Source organism: Ovis canadensis, chromosome 22 (genome assembly GCF_042477335.2).
Source record: "Ovis canadensis isolate MfBH-ARS-UI-01 breed Bighorn chromosome 22, ARS-UI_OviCan_v2, whole genome shotgun sequence".
NCBI classification, from domain to species: Eukaryota; Metazoa; Chordata; class Mammalia; order Artiodactyla; family Bovidae; genus Ovis; species Ovis canadensis.
Window position 1 is genome coordinate 66,991,704 of NC_091266.1, and position 15,910 is coordinate 67,007,613.

A 15,910-nucleotide genomic window follows, 5' to 3' on the forward strand; every position below is an offset into this window, starting at 1 on the left:
TCTGCGGCCCTGGCTCGCGCTCGGCCACCCCGGTCTGGTCTTGCGGAGCCCGGAGCTCAGTCTGGGAGGATGCGGGCATCTGGGGGCCGCACCCAAGAATGCAGGCAGTGTGGACACAGGAGGCTCCGGGTTGGCCCTCTTACTGTGCAGCCCCGTGAGCCCCTGCTCAGCACCCAAGGGCTCGTGTGACAGGTTCCTGAGTGTCCTGGTCTTGCAATAAGGAACGGTCTGGTTGGCAGCAGAGTTTATTTCACCACTGAAGCGTGCACACACACACACACACACAGGAGGTCCCGAGGAGCCGTGGCAGAAGCCGCAGCCCCGTCCCCTTGGTGCCCAGGGCCTGGCTTGAGCACAAGCCAGGGCAGTCAGTGGAGACCCCAGGCCTTCCCGCCGCCTCCGAGCACCTTCCAGCTGATGAGACGGCGCCCAGCGTTGCTGTGCTCACACCTGAAGGGCAGGAAGGTCACCACCACAGCCTGCACATTCTGGAAGCGGGCGGGGAGGGAAGGGTGGTGGGCGTGGGCGCTGCATCCGGTCACAGCTCCGGCTCGTCTGTGGCCAGTGGTGTTGCGACCCTCCGGGGCCTCCGCCAGGGCCCCTCTTCCTGTAGGCGGCGGCCCTCTAGGCCCTGCTGCCCCCGCCCAGCACACTCACCAGTTCACCTGAGGCTGCCCACCCCGAGCGCCGCGTGCTCCCTGCCGGAACCCTGCCCCGTGGGGTGGGAAGTGTTTAGGGATGTGTGGCTGCAGACGCCAGATGCTCCTGAAGTCGGGTTGTTGAGTGGAATCAATCAACACGAGCGATGTTTCCAGCGTGTCCAGTGTGCTGGTGGTGCACGCTGCAGAGGCGTGAGAGGGTCTGGCCCAGCCATAGCCCGTGTCCTCGTGGGCACCTGAGGCTGAGCACAGCTCGGCTGGGCCCATCAGGGAGGACGATGGGACCTCCTGTTTAAGACTCTCAGACGTTACCTCTGAGGCTTGGGCTCGGCCACCCCCCGCTGGTTTTGCGGAGCCCAGAGCTCAGTCTGGGAGAATGGAGGGCATCTGGGGGCCGCACCCAAGAATGCTGGCAGTGTGGACACAGGAGGCTCCGGGGAGCTGCGTCCTGCAGCTTGGCGCCTGGGCCTTTGGGCAGAAATGCTTGGTCCAGGCCCCGTGGATAACTTGAGACCCTGACCGCAACCAGAGCCGAGGGCCAGCTGGGAAGGCAGCGGCGCCAGGGCTCCTGGAGATGATGGTCTGGACACGAATCCGTCAGCTGAGTCCACAGGCCCTGCGGTGCGGGGCAGGCAAGGATGGGTTCTGGAGGCAGGCCTGTGGCGCGAGAGGCTCCGGCACAGCAGAGCCCGGCTGACCAGGAGCCGGGCCCCAGCCGTCCTGCAAGGCCCGGGGGCTCCTCTAGCCAGAGGATGCGCGGGCGAGCCTGGGCCCAGGCTGGGCTCACGCCCGAGGGGCAGGTCGGCAGCTGGAGGGAAAAGCACCTGAGAGGCAGGGCTGCCTTGCCCTGGGCGTCGGGAGCCAGAGGCAAACCTCTCATCTTCTGAGGCTGCTCTGGGCCGTGTTCCCCTGGTTCCCCCAGCAGTGGGTTTCGCAGCGTCTGCCCAGAGAGGGCTGTGGCCCCTGGGTCCACAGGCAGGGCAAGGTTCCGGGCAGGCCCTGGGTGAGGGTGTTCTGGGAGTGTCCTTAGAACATGGCCTATGCTGGGCTCACAGGTCCACAGATGCGCCCCCTTCTTTCTGGATGGGCGACCAGCCCTTTTCCTCAAGTCCTTCAGTCCCTGGGGCTGCCTCTGTGGGGAGCAGGGGGCACCATGTCCTCTGGGCTGTGGCAGAACCAGCCCAGCCTGAGGACCTGCCTCCCTGCCCGGTGGTCAGCACCGTCCACAGCACTCAAGTGTCCAGGGTGGGCTCAGAGGAGCTGGGGTGGCCTGAACAGCCTGTGGAGCGGTGGGCGCCTGGCCAGCATGGACCAGTGTGGAAACCGCAGGACCCCTGCCGTCCTGGCTTGGGGAACTAACCCCAGCAGGAGACAGGGTATCCTGGAGCTGCCGGGCCGCCGGCCCCCTGGGAGGATGTAAGATGGGGAGGGGCTCCAGCGGGAGGTGTCACAGCTCCAGGCAGAGAGGCCAGAGCTGCCCACGTTGTTCTAGGCTCCTGGCTGTGGGGAGGGGAGGGGAGGGGAGGGCGATCGGGGCTGCGAGGCCTGGGAGGAGGGCACAGGGTGGGGGCGGCTCTGGCTCAGACGCGCCGGGCCCAGCCTAGGGCCGCAGCAGCCGCAGGGCGCCCAGGGCCCCGCCCAGCAGCGGGCAGAGGTGCCTGTGGCCTGTGGGCCCTGCGCCTGAGGTCCACGCCCAGTAGCTGTAGACGCCTCGCCCTGTTCCGTTGCTGCCGGGCGCCCCGTCCTCCGCATCCTCCAGGCCAAGCTCCGCCGGCCCCGCGGCCCTCCTCCAGCTCGAGCCCGCAGCCAGGCCTGCGGCTACCCCCGCCGCCGCCCCCGCCGCCGCCCCCGCGGCCGCGCGCACGGAGGAGCCCGCGTAGCGGGGTGCCGGCCTCACACGCACCCTCGCAGCGCCGCGCCCGCCTCGGGCGCTGCCACGGGCCCCGCCGCGGCCGCCCTTGGCCGCACTGCCGTCGCAGAGGAAGGTGGCCGCTAGCAGCAGAGCCCAGCACACGGCGGCCGCCCAGTTCATGTTCCTGGAGCAGAACCTGCAGGACGGAGGGGACCTCAGCTTCTGTGAGGACGGGGCGCTCAGGGGCTGGGGACAGAGGACGTGGGGAGGCAGGGAGGTGCTCAGGGCCCAGGCACAGGGGGGTCAGGGCTCAGGGGCGGGCTGGGTATTGGGCGGTACGCGGGGGCCTCGCCTGCTGGAGGAGTGGGGAGTGGGCTGGGGTGGGCTGGGGGCAGGCCTGCCTGAGGATGAGGGCCTGGAGCCTGGGGCGGGGATGGGGGTCTTGTTCAATAGCCCGGAAGGCGCGGGTGGAGGTGAGGGTTCTGCAGCGGGGTTATTCTGTGTGGGGCATGGAGTAGGGGCAGAGGATGGGGCTTGCGAGCCCCCTGCTGTTGAGGGCGCTCAGGCCTGGGGAGGGGGCTCCATGTGTGGGCCGCTCCAGGGCCCGCAGGCCCACCGGCCACCGTGGGGTGAGGGTGCGTCTCCAGGTCCGAGGGCCCAAAGGAAGGAGGTGAGGGTCTGGAGAGGGGCCAGCAGGGAGCCTCGGTCGGCTCTCCCAGGCCCCTTCCAGGGCTCCGGGGCTGGAGCCGGGGTGCGAGCCCCACCCCGGGCAGGGTCCAGCCTGGCGTCCCCTCCCGCCCGCTCTGCTTCGCTCTCCGCCCCTCCCGCTACCGCCTGGCTCGCAGCTGGGCCGGGGGCCAGAGGCGACCCCAGGGCGGCGGCTCCACCCGCCTCCCGGCCCCAGACGCGCCCCCCCACCGCCCGGTCTTACCAGCCGCGGGCCTCGGGTAAAACCGCGGCGGCTCCGAGTACCGCGGCCGGAGCGGAAGGGGGGCTCTGTTGGAGACCCGGCGGGCGCCGAGCGGAGCGGGGACGTGCGTGCGGCCTCCGCCCTCGGCGCGGGGCGGGCAGACGCGGAGGCTCATCCCCGGGACGGGCGGGAGGGGACAGGGGCGGGCCTTCGCAGGCGCAGCCCCCCTCTGCCCAGCACCGCCCCCGCGCCCACTCGCTGCCCGGTCCTCCATGCCTTGCGCACCCCCATCCTGACTGGTCCCCCGATACCAGTCAGCCCCACTGTCTTCAGCACCTCGCACCCCCAGCTCCACCGCCTCCGTCCTCACCCCAACTTCGCACACTCCGCCCCCCGCCCCACCCGGACCCCAAGCCCCATCTCCCTCGCACCCTCTCCAGTTCCCCTCTCCCTCCGTTTCCCGGGGGTGTGTCCACACGGGCTCCTGACCGCGCGCCGGGGCGCCAGGGCGTCCCAGGCCCAGAGCAGCACCGGCCCTCGCAGGCCCCCTTCCAGGCGGGAAAGGGGAGCCGGGACCCTTCTTCCCGCCTCCAGGGCTGCTGCTCAGGTTCCTCCAGGGCCTGCAGGCGGCCTCGCCACCTGTAACCCGACTGCCCCAGCTAGCGGCCCTCCAGGTCCCCGCCGGACTGGACCCCTGGGCCTGGCTCCATCTTGCTTCCCAAGGTTTGTCTGTCCTCGAGTCTCCTCCTGGCCCCCTCCCAACCCCAGACTCTAGGCCTCGCGGGAGCCGCTCCCCCCAGGGACACCCGTCCGGTCCTGTGGTCCCTGAAGGCTCAGCACTGCCGCGTCCCACGCTGTCCTGGGCAGGCTCAGGCCCTGCTGGTTTCAAAGGCCACCTGGGCCAGAGGGGCCATGGCTGAGAGCCGCCTGCTGGCCCCAGGCCTCGCGCTGGTGTGGCGATGCGCGACGGGAGAGGCGGGACTCGTCTAAGGCCCGCGTCCTCTGGTGGACTCCCTGGTCCCATGCACAGAACAGCCCCAGTGAGTTGCTCACCTCCAGGAAACAAGGGCGCTTCTCTGACGAGATCAGGATGCCGCGTGGGGCCTGCGGGGACGGTCACTGCTGTGGCCGCTCAGCACCCTTCCCCTGCTCCGGTGTGTCCCCTGGGAGCCCACCTTCTCTTATTTTCGCCCATGGGGTCTGACTGTGACTGCCCCCCCCCGGCCCTGGGAGGGGATGTGACATGCCTTCCTGGCCACCCGGACCTGCTTCCCAGGGCAGGGCCGGGCCTGGCCCCTCTACTGGGGCACCCCGAGTCGGGAGCAGCCGCACCTGTGACTCCACTGCCTGGAGCCCGGAGCCGGAGCTGGAGGGCAGGCCAGGGGCCAGTGAGGGGCGTGCCCCCTCGGCCTCCCGGTCGGGCAGTGCCCCAGCTGACACCGGGCACCTTCTCTGTCACCTGCACTCAGAGGGCCCCCAGCCCAGGGACATCCCTGCTCCCTCGTTCTCAAGAGTCCTGCCTGACGGCTCCCAGACAGCCTTCGTGTTAAAGTGTAACAGCAGCCGGCGTTTATCAGACATTTGGGGAAAGTCTGGAAAGTCTGCAACACAATAAAGACCACAGCAAAGAAAAGGGGAAAAAGGCTCAAGAAGTTTGAGGAATTAGAGAAAAACCTAAAAAAGCAAAAATAATCCACAGGCTCAGAAAGACTGGGGGAGATACTACATTTGTATAAGAGCAAGATGCTGTGACAGGGTCCGAGACTAAGCAGGAACTTCTGAAAACAAGGTTGCAGAAAGCCAACAGAACTGAGCTAGAAAGCGAAGGGCATTTTTTTAGATGAACAGCCACAAGACGGCAGATATGAGAGAAAGGACGCAGTTTTGGACTCTGAGTCTGAGGGACTCCCCCTTCAGAGGCGGAGGGTCAAGGGCACTCCGCAGGAGAGGCCATGGAGGGCGGCTAATGAGCCCTTTGACGAGGCGCTAAGCCTTTCCTGTTAAGAGACGTGAGGGAAGCGCAGGAAGCAACTTAGACTATTTTATGTTTAATTATTACCATGAAAAATTCAAATGAAATACTAGCCACTGGGACTTCCCTGGTGGGAAGACTTGGCGTTTCAATGCAGGGCGTTTCAACCCTTAGTTGGGGACCTGGGATCCCACATGCCTCATGGCCAAAAAACCAAAACATAAAAACAAATATTAGCCATTGGGCCCAACAGCATGTTGAAAGCAGGTCACCACTGCTCAGGCCCAGGTGGCTTCGAGCCTATGGACACGCTTTACTCATTGCTGCACAAAGGGAGGAAGACACTCATGATTTTCTCAGAAAAAGAAGATGGCACATTTCATTTCTTTTTTTGGTTGATTTTTGGGTTTTTGATTATGAAGATGTATTACTGCGGTGCCTTCACTACCAACACACGATCCTGGTCCTTCTTCTTCCCTCTGTTTTTGCTGTTCAGCCGCTCAGTCGTGTCTGACTGCCATGCCACGGACCGCCGCACTCCAGGCCTCCCCGTCCTTCACCATCACCAGAACTTGTTCGAACCCATGTCCGTTGAATCGATGCCACCCAGCCCTCTCCTCCTCTGTCGCCCCCTTCTCCTCCTGCTGTCAGTCTTTCCCAGCATCAGGGTCTTTTCCAGTGAGTCAGTTCTTTGCATCAGGTGGCCAAAGTATTGGAGCTTCAGCATCAGTCCTTCTAATGAATATTCAGGATTGATTTCTTTTAGGATTGACTGGTTTGATCTCCTTGCAGTCCAAGGGACTCCCAAGAATCTTTTCCAACGCCGCAGCTCAAAAGCATGAATTCTTCAGCGTTCAGCCTTCTTTATGGTCCAACTCACTCATGCATACGTGATCACTGGAAAAACCATAGCTGTGAGTATATGCACCTTTGTCAGCAAAATAACGTCTCTGCTTTTTAATATGCCATCTAGGTTTGTCATAGCTTTTCTTCCAAGGAGCAAGCATCTTTTAATTTCATGGCTTCAGTCACCATCTGCAGTGATTTTTGGAGCCCAAGAAAATAAAGTTTCTCACTGTTTCCATTGTTTCCCCATCTATTTGCCATGAAGTGATGGGACCGGATGCCATGAATTTAGTTTTTTGAATGTTGAATTAAGGCCAAAAGAGAGACGTTGGCTATTTGATGACCTTCAAGTTGACCCGAGGAATGTCGCCAACAGCATGACCTTTCCGACAGAATCTAGTAGCCAGCCCTTTATCGCGCCCCAGTGAAATTCAGCCCTTCATCGCTTCCCCAATGAAATCCAGCCCTTCATCGCTTCCCCAAAGAAATCCAGCCCTTCATCGCTTCCCCAGTGAAATCCAGCCCTTCATCGCTTCCCCAAAGAAATCCAGCCCTTCATCGCTTCCCCAGTGAAATCCAGCCCTTCATCGCTTCCCCAATGAAGTCCAGCCCTTCATCGCTTCCCCAATGAAATCCAGCCCTTCATCGCTTCCCTCAATGAAATCCAGCCCTTCATCGCTTTCCCCAATGAAATACAGCCCTTCATCGCTTTCCCAATGAAATCCAGCCCTTCATCGCTTCCTCAAGAAATCCAGCCCTTCATTGTTCCTCCAATAAAATCAAACAGCCACCACCAGGGACGAAAGCTCAGAGTGTTTGCCATTCTTCATTAACTGAACCCTGACACGCATCCTGAAGGCAGAATCTGGCTCTTCGACTTCAGCCCCCACTTTCCGGAGCGCAGTCCCCTTGTCGAGGAGAGCTCGATGAGGGTGGCCCTCCGCTATGCCCTGTGTGTTTTCTCATCCTGTTCATCAGGCCCCTTCTGGTCTCATCGGTGGCTACGGAGCTTCCCGGCAGGATGAAGATATGCCACAGGCCTGAGCAAAAAAGAGCCATTTCTTAATTTTTAAATGTCTTTTAAAAAAAATTGAAATGTATTTGACATGTAAAAAAGTGACACGTAAAAAAGTGAAGAACTAAAAAGCCTCTTGATGAAAGTGAAAGAGGAGAGTGAAAAAGCTGGCTTAAAGCTCAACATTCAGAAAACGAAGATCATGGCATCCAGTCCCATCACTTCATGGCAAATAGATGGGGAAACAGTGGAAACAGTGGTTGACTTTATTTTTGGGGGCTCCAAAATCACTGCAGATGGTGATTGCAGCCATGAAATTAAAAGATGCTTATTCCTTGGAAGGAAAGTTATGATCAACCTAGACAGCATATTCAAAAGCAGAGACATTACTTTGGCAAAAAAGGTCTGTCTAGTCAAGGCTATGGTTTTTCCAGTAGTCATGTATGGATGTGAGTGTTGGACTATAAAGAAAGCTGAGCACTGAAGAATTGATGCTTTTGGACTGTGGTTTTGGAGAAGACTCTTGAGAGTCCCTTGGACTGCAAGGAGATCCAACCAGTCCATTCTAAAGGAGATCAGTCCTGGGTGTTCATTGGAAGGACTGATGTTAAAGTTGAAGCTCCAATACTTTGGCCACCCGATGCGAAGAACTGACTCATTTTAAAAGACCCTGATGCTGGGAAAGACTGACGTCAGGAGGAGAAGGGGTCGACAGAGGATGAGATGGTTGGATGGCATCACTGACTCAATGGACATGAGTTTGGGTAGACTCAGGCAGTTGGTGATGGACAGGGAGGCTGGCGTGCTGCAGTTCATGGGGTAGCAAAGAGTCGGACATGACTGAGCGACTGAACTGAACTGACATGTAACATTTTGTAAATTTAAGATGTGCACCATATTGATCTGATACACTTACATATTGTTATGTGATTTGATTTGATTTCCATCAACATTCATTTGTGGGGAAAAATGCCAAGAAAGCTAGCCATAGAAATGACTTTTAAAACTTGATTAAATCTATATTTCAGACAAACCCTCAGTAGATATCATATTTAGTGGAGAGCCTTTAAATATGTTTCATCAAAAAACTTGAGCAAGGAACGCTTCCTACTTTCACCGCTTCTGTTGATCACAGTCCTGAGCCCAGAAGACAGTTGTGCCCTGAAGAAGCTGTGGACTCTGTGGTCGACCACTCACCCCCAACGCCTGGAACTGGGGAGCCCTCACCTCAGCAGGGCCAGGGACGCAGAGGGTGCTCTGAGGGTGCTGGGCAGGGCTCTGCTCCCCTGGGAGGGGCCGGCAGAGCCTGCACATCTCCCCTCCCCTTCCTCCACTCAGGACTGCGGCCTCGGTGCTGGAAGCTGCTGCCGCCTTCTGAGGACTGCAGGCTGGACACGCAGGCCAGAGGGTGGGTGGAAGGTGGGGAGGGGCCTTCTGGGTCCAAGATGCTCAGTGGGGCTGCTCCGCTGGCCGTGCCCTGCTCACAGCCTGACTGCTTGTCCCCGTTGGTGCGAGAGATTGCTACCTGCATATTCTGTGACTGCATGAGCGTCCGCATGAGTGTCTTACGGCAGAGAAAACAGAACGTCTCTACCAGAGCAAGAAATAGCGGGCGATGAGACGCCATTCACAGTAACAGTGGACGCTATGAATGACCTCCCAGAGCGCAAAGGATCTTTATGGCCGAAATAAACAGAGCATTGAGGAACATGGAGGAAGACCTGCGTGACCGGGAGAAGCAGGCGGCGCCGCTGGGCGCCACGCCTGGGCCTCCTCCACGCTCGCCCTTAGGGGAGTGTGCGACCCCAGGAGACTCTCAGCAGAGCTCTTACAGGACCTGCTGCTGACTGAGCTGTGGCCCCAGCATTCATAGTTTGGAACCCTGCCCCCAGCGCCTGAGAGTGTGGTTATGTTTGGAGATGGGTCTTTACAGAGGTCAAAAAAGTTAAAGTGAAGTCATCAGGGTGGTCCTGACCCAATGTGTCCTTATAGGAGGAGATAAGAGGAGACTGGGTCACAGACATGCACCCAGGGATGACCACATGAGGATGGCTGGTTACAAGCCGTGGATACGGGCCTCAGGGGAAACTAACGCTGCTGCTGCTGCTGCTGCTAAGTCGCTTCAGTCGTGTCCGACTCTGTGCGACCCCATAGACGGCAGCCCACCAGGCTCCCCCGTCCCTAGGATTCTCCAGGCAAGAACACTGGAGTGGGTTGCCATTTCCTTCTCCAGTGCATGAGAGTGAAAAGTGAAAGTGAAGTCGCTCAATCGTGTCTGACTCAGCGACCCCATGGACTGCAGCCCACCAGGCTCCTCCGTCCATGGGATTTTCCAGGCAAAAGTACTGGAGTGGGGTGCCATTCCCTTCTCCGGAACCAATGCTGCTGAGACCTTATCTCAGATTCCAGGCTCCAGAACTGTGAGAAAATGAATTCCTGGTGTATAAGCCAGCCTGTCCGTGGCACTGTTTTTCCCTGTGCCTTATAGCTTGTGGGATCTTAGCTCCCCAACCAAGGACTGAGGCACAGAGCCCAACCACTGTGCTGCCAGAGCTGTCCCTGCAGTGCTTTGTTACGGCAGCCCAGGCAGACTGAGGAGCTCAGGGGCTCATACAAAAAGATAAAAGTCAGACTTAAACAAATTTTGAAAAAGCAGTTCAGAGAAGAGGGATTCACCACGCCAGATATTAAGAGCCTGCAGACACCATGGTGACAACGCAATCTGGACAGAAGGCAGGTGTCATGGACAGAAGGCAGGTGTCGTGGACAGAAGGCAGGTGTCATGGACAGAAGGCAGGTGTCGTGGACAGAAGGCAGGTGTCGTGGACAGAAGGCAGGTGTCGTGGACAGAAGGCAGGTGTCGTGGACAGAAGGCAGGTGTCGTGGACAGAAGGCAGCCCAGGACAGAAGGCAGCCCAGGACAGAAGGCAGGTGTCATGGACAGAAGGCAGGTGTCATGGACAGAAGGCAGGTGTCGTGGACAGAAGGCAGCCCAGGACAGAAGGCAGGTGTCATGGACAGAAGGCAGGACAGAAGGCAGCCCAGGACAGAAACAAGACTGGGAATTTGACAGAGAAAAGGGGAACTGAGAAGAACCAGACAGAAATTCTAAAACTAAAGTACGTCAGAGAGCCGAGCCCTGCTCGTCCTGGGCTGAGGAGCTGTCCCCTGCTCTGGTGCTGAAGTTCCCTGAAAGTGGCTGCTGGCGCCTTTGGAGTTTGCTGCCGCTACTGTGTCTCAGGGTGACGGGGGAGGAGAGGAGCTTGCTGGCTGGGCTGCTGGGAGAGAGCTGTGGCCCACCTGATGCATGGGCTGGTGGCGGTGGGCAGATGACAGGGTGGGAGGGTTTGAAGTTCCTCCTGCTGCTGCTGGTGCTAGGAGGGGCCGGGAGCCGGGTGGAGTTTGGCCAGGGCCTCGTGGATGTCATGGTTCCGGAGGCAGTAGATGATGGGGTTGAGCAGTGGGGTCACAACGGAGTAGACCACGGACACCAGTTTGTTGAGGTCAAAGGAGCTGATGGCGTGAGGCCGGGCGTACATGAAGATGGTGGTGGTGTAGAAGAGGGCCACCACGACCAGGTGGGAAGCGCAGGTGGAGAACGCCTTCTGGCGGCCAGCCCCTCCTGGGACCCTCAGCACCGTGGCCACGATGTGGGTGTAGGAGATCACGGTTGCCAGCAGGGAGGTGGCGAGCACAGCGAGGGCCGCCACGAAGTCCAGCACCTCGACGGTGGCGGTGTCAGAGCAGGAGAGCTGCAGCAGGGGTGAGATGTCACAGAAAAAGTGGTTGAGGACGTTGGGGCCACAGAACCTGAGGCGGGAGATGAGAGCCGTGGACACGCAGGAGGCCAGGAAGCCACCCAGCCAGGCGCCGAGGGCCAGGCGCAGGCAGAGCCTGGAGTCCATGATGGCTGGGTAGTGCAGGGGGCGACAGATGGCCAGGTACCGGTCATAGGCCATGGTGGCCAGGAGGAAGCACTCGGACGAGCCAAGGGAGAGGAAGAGGAAGAGTTGAGTGAGGCAGCCTGAGAAGGAGATCGTCCTTGCTGAGGCCGAGAGGCCAGCCAGCAGCTTGGGGATGGTGACTGAGGTGTAGAGGGTCTCCAGCACTGACAGGTTGGCCAGGAAGAAGTACATGGGCGTGTGCAGTTGACGGCTGGCTCTGATGGTCGCCATAACAACCAGGTTCTCCAGGATGGTCACCATGTAGATGGTGAGGAATGACCCGAACAGCAGCCCCTGCACGTGGCGCAGCTCTGGGAAGCCCAGCAGGACGAACTCTGTCACCGACGTCTCCGTGGAATTGCTCATAGCCCTCTTGGCAGGGAGGCCACTTCTGAGCACCTTGGAAGAGTGGAGAGCGGCAGATGTGATGTGTGCTGGGCAGGGGACTGGGTCCTGAGAGCTGGGTGGGGGCACCATAACCCCTTCTCAAAGTTGCTGCAGCACTGACCCCCCCAGTCCTTAACCCAACACACACCTCGCCCTGCAAACCCCTGGCAGGGGGGCCCCGCCTGCACACAAGTGAGCACAAGCATACCTCTCACGTCCACTCTCACGTGGAAGCTCTCAGTTGTGCACTGCTGCCTGTCCCAGCACCACGCACACAGCCACATGTGGAAGTGTGCATGCCGGTGCACACACACACACACACATACCTAAGTGCACGCTGGTGCACACACCCCCAGGCACAGGCACACACGCACACACCCCCAGGCACACACACGCACACACCCCCAGGTGCACTCCTGCACACACCCCAGGTGCACACACATGCACACCTAAGTGCACGCTGGTGCACACACCCCCAGGCACAGGCACACACGCACACACCCCCAGGCGCACACACATGCACACACCCAGGCGCACTCCTGCACACCCCCCAGGCACACGCACACACACACACACCCAGGTGCACTCCGGTGCACACCTCCAGGTGCACGCACACACACACACACACCCAGGCGCACTCCTGCACACACCCCCAGGCACAGGCACACATGCACACCCCCAGGCGCGCTCCTGTGCACAACCCCAGATGCACGCACATGCACACCCCCAGGTGCACGCACACACCCACGTGCATGCACTCACACAGGCTCGCATGTGCACACCGCAGGGGAGCAGGCCTGCTCTGCGTGCTTGCTGTGCGGTCCTGGCTCTGTGTCCGGGCGCCCCTGGCCTCCACGTGGGCCCCAGCACCGCTGCTCCGCACTGCTCTCTGGCCAGGGCTGCTCACTCTCAGGAAGGACAGCGCTTCCATCAGAAGGCCAGCTGGATCTCCAGGGCTGAGCAAAATCGGGGCCTCGGATTTGTGGGCCTGGGGCTGGGGGTGGGGGGAGGGTTCATCCCCACCTTTGGTTTCCCCACGTGGACTCGTCTTGAGCTGGCCTGAGGTCTGTATCCTGTGTTTTCTGAGCTTGAAAGCGGCCTTTGGGAGATGGTGGAAGCAGTCCACTCAGAGCCTTTCAGGGGCTGAGTGGTTTGGGACTTTTGGGCCAGGACACCCAGGAGCTGGGTGTCTGAAGGATGGCTGGGCAGCAGGGAGGCGGCAGGCTGAGGCAGAGCTGGTTCCTGGCCAGCAGGCCCGGCCTCCGGGGCGTCCACGCCTCCTCAGACCCTCCCCTCACCAGCAGGACCAGGGAGCCCCATGGGAGGTGGAGGGGATTCCTGTGGGCAGGTGGAATTCTTGGGCGACCCTCAGCCTCTTCCTCCTATGTTTACCTGTGCGGCACAGAGGCTGAACTGGGGTGCTCCTGTCTCACCTTGAAGGGGCTCGGAGACCCCCACTGATAGCAGTGGTGCTCAGCCCTGTGGGGAGGGGCTGTAGGAAGGCCCAGGGGGTGCAGGGGGAGCAGAGCAAATGGAGGGTGCCCCAGTCTCTGGGGATATGAGACCGACAGCGACGCAGCAGAGGAGGCTGCAGAACCTGGGCTGGTGCCGGCCTGGACCCAGGGCATCAGGGCTGGGGCTCCAGGAGCCCTGCTCTCTGGGCCGAGTGGCTTGGCGGCGTGTGCTGGGGGAGCTCGGAAAGTCTGCCCTCCTAGCACCCCCAGGCCCTTTGCCTCGAGACCAGGCTGTCACCTCCAGCCTCCCCTCCGCTCTCCTTGCTGAAGGTGCGCCTCCACGTCTCTGCAGGCCTCCAGCCAGGGCCTGGAGAAGCATGCCGAAACTCCCCCCTTGCCTCATGGCCTCGTGGCTTTTATGGCGCTCATTAGTGGCCTTGCCACCCCCCTGGCTTTCTAGAGGACTTTAATTGAGATTTCTCACCCCTGTGGGACTCTCAGAGCAACTGCAGGGTCCCCAGGGGGAATGTAAGAAGGGAATATGAAGTAAAGGGCGGGGGCTTCCTTCCTTCCCCTCGGGACAAACAAAGCCTGGCCTCCTGCCTGCCTTCCAGGTGGCCTGGCCCTGGTGAGGCCCATCCTGTGATGGCTCTCAGCCTCAAGGCCCTTCCCTGAGGTTCAAAGGGGAGTGGATGCTGCACAATAGCATTCATTTTATTTCCTTCCCACGCTTGGCATTCATTTATTCATGTAGTTGTAAAATAATGGAACTATTGTAAACCTATTCTCAACTCGAGACCTAGAAAGTGGCTACTAAGTGACCCCCGCTTCCCCCTCCCTCTCCAGGGACCACTCTTGGGATTCCCCTGCTGCCTAAAGCATTTTAATTATAGACGTTGCTTAGTCTTGCTTGTATTCAAACGTTATGACAAGGGGGATTATGCTACATGCCGTCTTCTGGGTCTTGCTTTTTCGTACTAAGATTCTTTCTCTTCTTGGTAGCTGCTCTGCGTTCATTCTGACACCTGAGCAGTGGCGTTCTGCCACGTCCGCCTCTGCGTCACAGCTGGTGGCCTCGTCCTTCGCGCACAGCCCCTGAGTGCCACGCACCAGCGTTTCTCTTGGAGCTGCACGGACGAGCAGGAGTCCTGGGGGAGAGCTTCACATGCAACGTGACAAGAAGATGCCAAGTTCTCTCCCCAGAGAGGCTGTGTGGCTTACATCCTGCAACTGAGCCGCATCCTTCCCAACAGATGGTGTGCTGGGTTTCCTGATCTCTGCCAGTGTAGAGGGTAGAAATAGTGCTATGCACTGGCTTTCTCTGCTGCGCTCGGCATGGTTAGTTTCAATGAGCATTCCTGCTTCTGTGAGATGCCTGTGAGTATGTCTTTCGCCCCTTTGTCTCCACGTTTTACTCGTTGATTGACAGGAGTTCTTTATACACTTTTCTAAATTTCTTTATTGAGGTTTAATTTACACAGTGAAGTGCACAGGTCTTAGATGGTAAATCTGATGAGTTTTGATGAATACACAGATGCGTGAGCCTGCGCCTCATCAAGATACAAACTTCCTTCACTTCAGAAGCACCCTGCACGCTCCTTCCCAGTCAACCCTTCACCCCCACTTCGGGGCAACGCTGTTCTGAGTCTTCTCTTCGCAGACTGCTCGTCTGCTAGACTGAAACAGAGCGGAACCACCCACTACCCCGTCTCCGTCTGGCTCTGTCGGCATGCTTCTGAGGATCTGTGTTCCATGATACGGGCAGAACATGGTTATCCGGAAGAGTGTTCTAAAATTTTCAAATGTTCGGAGATTTTCTGGACGTATTTTTGTTATTGATCTACTTTAATGTCATTGTAATCAGAGAGCACACTGGGCATAAGCCTGAATCCTGTGAGTGTGCGGTTCGGGCTGTGCTCGAGACTACGGGCCGTGTTGGTGGGCGATCTGCTCGCAGGCCCGCTTCCGGGCTCCGTTCCGCGCCGTTCGCCTCCGCGTTTGCCGTCCCTCTGACTGGGCACTGCCTCCATTGCGACAGCTTTGTAGGTTTGAAACCAGCTGGTGTGGCTGCTCTGACTATTCTTGCCTTTCGAAGTAGTTTTGGCTCTTTTAGTTCCTTAGCCTTTCCATAAATTTTAGATCCAGCTTGTTGATTTTGTGACGTTTTCTGTCGTAATTCTTATTGGAGTGAATGTAATCTGGATCAGTTTGGGGAGAATCAGTATCTTTACGATATTGAGTGTCTGATCCATGAACGCGGTCTGTCTCTTTGTCTCTTGGGTCATCTTTGATTCCTTTCGTCAGCATGTCATAATTTTCATGATGTTTTGAAAATATATTTTTTTCCAGTTTATATCTTTTCTCGTTTCTTTAAGATGACTTTTGATGAACAGAAGTCCTTAGTTTTTCAAAATTATTTTAGAACAGTTTTAGATTTATAGAAAAGTTGCAAAGACAGTAAGACAGTTCCCATACATTCCATACAGAGTTTCTCCTAACGCTAATATCTTACATTAGTGTGGGGGTACATTTGTTACAGTTTGTGAGCCAGTATGATACATTATTGTCAGCTAAAGTCCAAGCCTTACTTGGGTCTCTCCTCAGTTTGTGCCCAGTGGCTTTTTTTCCGTGCCAGGGTCCCATGGAGAACCACGGCACATTCACTTGGCGCGTTTCCTTAGGTCCCACTTGGCTGTGGGCTCCTCACACTTTTTTTTTTTTTTTGACAGTTTTGAGGAGTTTGGTCATCTGTTTGATAGGATGCCCCCAACTGGGGCTTGTCTCATGTTTTCTCACGATTAAACTGAGGCTATGGGTCTTTGGGAGGAAGACCTCGGGGATAAAGTGCCCGTCCCAATCCGTCGTGCCCAG

At 58.5% G+C, this 15,910-nt stretch overlaps 1 protein-coding gene, 1 long non-coding RNA gene and 1 pseudogene across 2 annotated transcripts; 1 reads left to right on the forward strand and 2 right to left on the reverse strand.

The window, feature by feature from the left end:
- Window positions 1–229: 229 nt before the first annotated feature.
- Window positions 230–3,544, reverse strand: SPRN (shadow of prion protein). Its single transcript, XM_069567407.1, has 2 exons — window positions 3,443–3,544; window positions 230–2,707 (listed from the first exon to the last, which is right to left on the reverse strand). Exon 2 carries the CDS (start codon window positions 2,689–2,691, stop codon window positions 2,260–2,262), a length of 432 nt encoding a protein of 143 aa, XP_069423508.1. The 5' UTR covers window positions 2,692–2,707; window positions 3,443–3,544; the 3' UTR covers window positions 230–2,259.
- Window positions 2,216–15,392, forward strand: LOC138427638 (uncharacterized). Its single transcript, XR_011252098.1, has 2 exons — window positions 2,216–2,735; window positions 14,042–15,392. It is a non-coding gene; the product is annotated as an uncharacterized lncRNA (long non-coding RNA).
- On the reverse strand, window positions 10,629–12,339 carry LOC138427715 (olfactory receptor 6B1-like; annotated as a pseudogene).
- Window positions 15,393–15,910: the final 518 nt, after the last annotated feature.

Coding starts and splice junctions, on each gene's coding strand:
- SPRN (XM_069567407.1), bottom strand. CDS start 2,691: ATGAACTGGGCGGCCGCCGTGTGCTGGGCTCTGCTGCTAGCGGCCACC.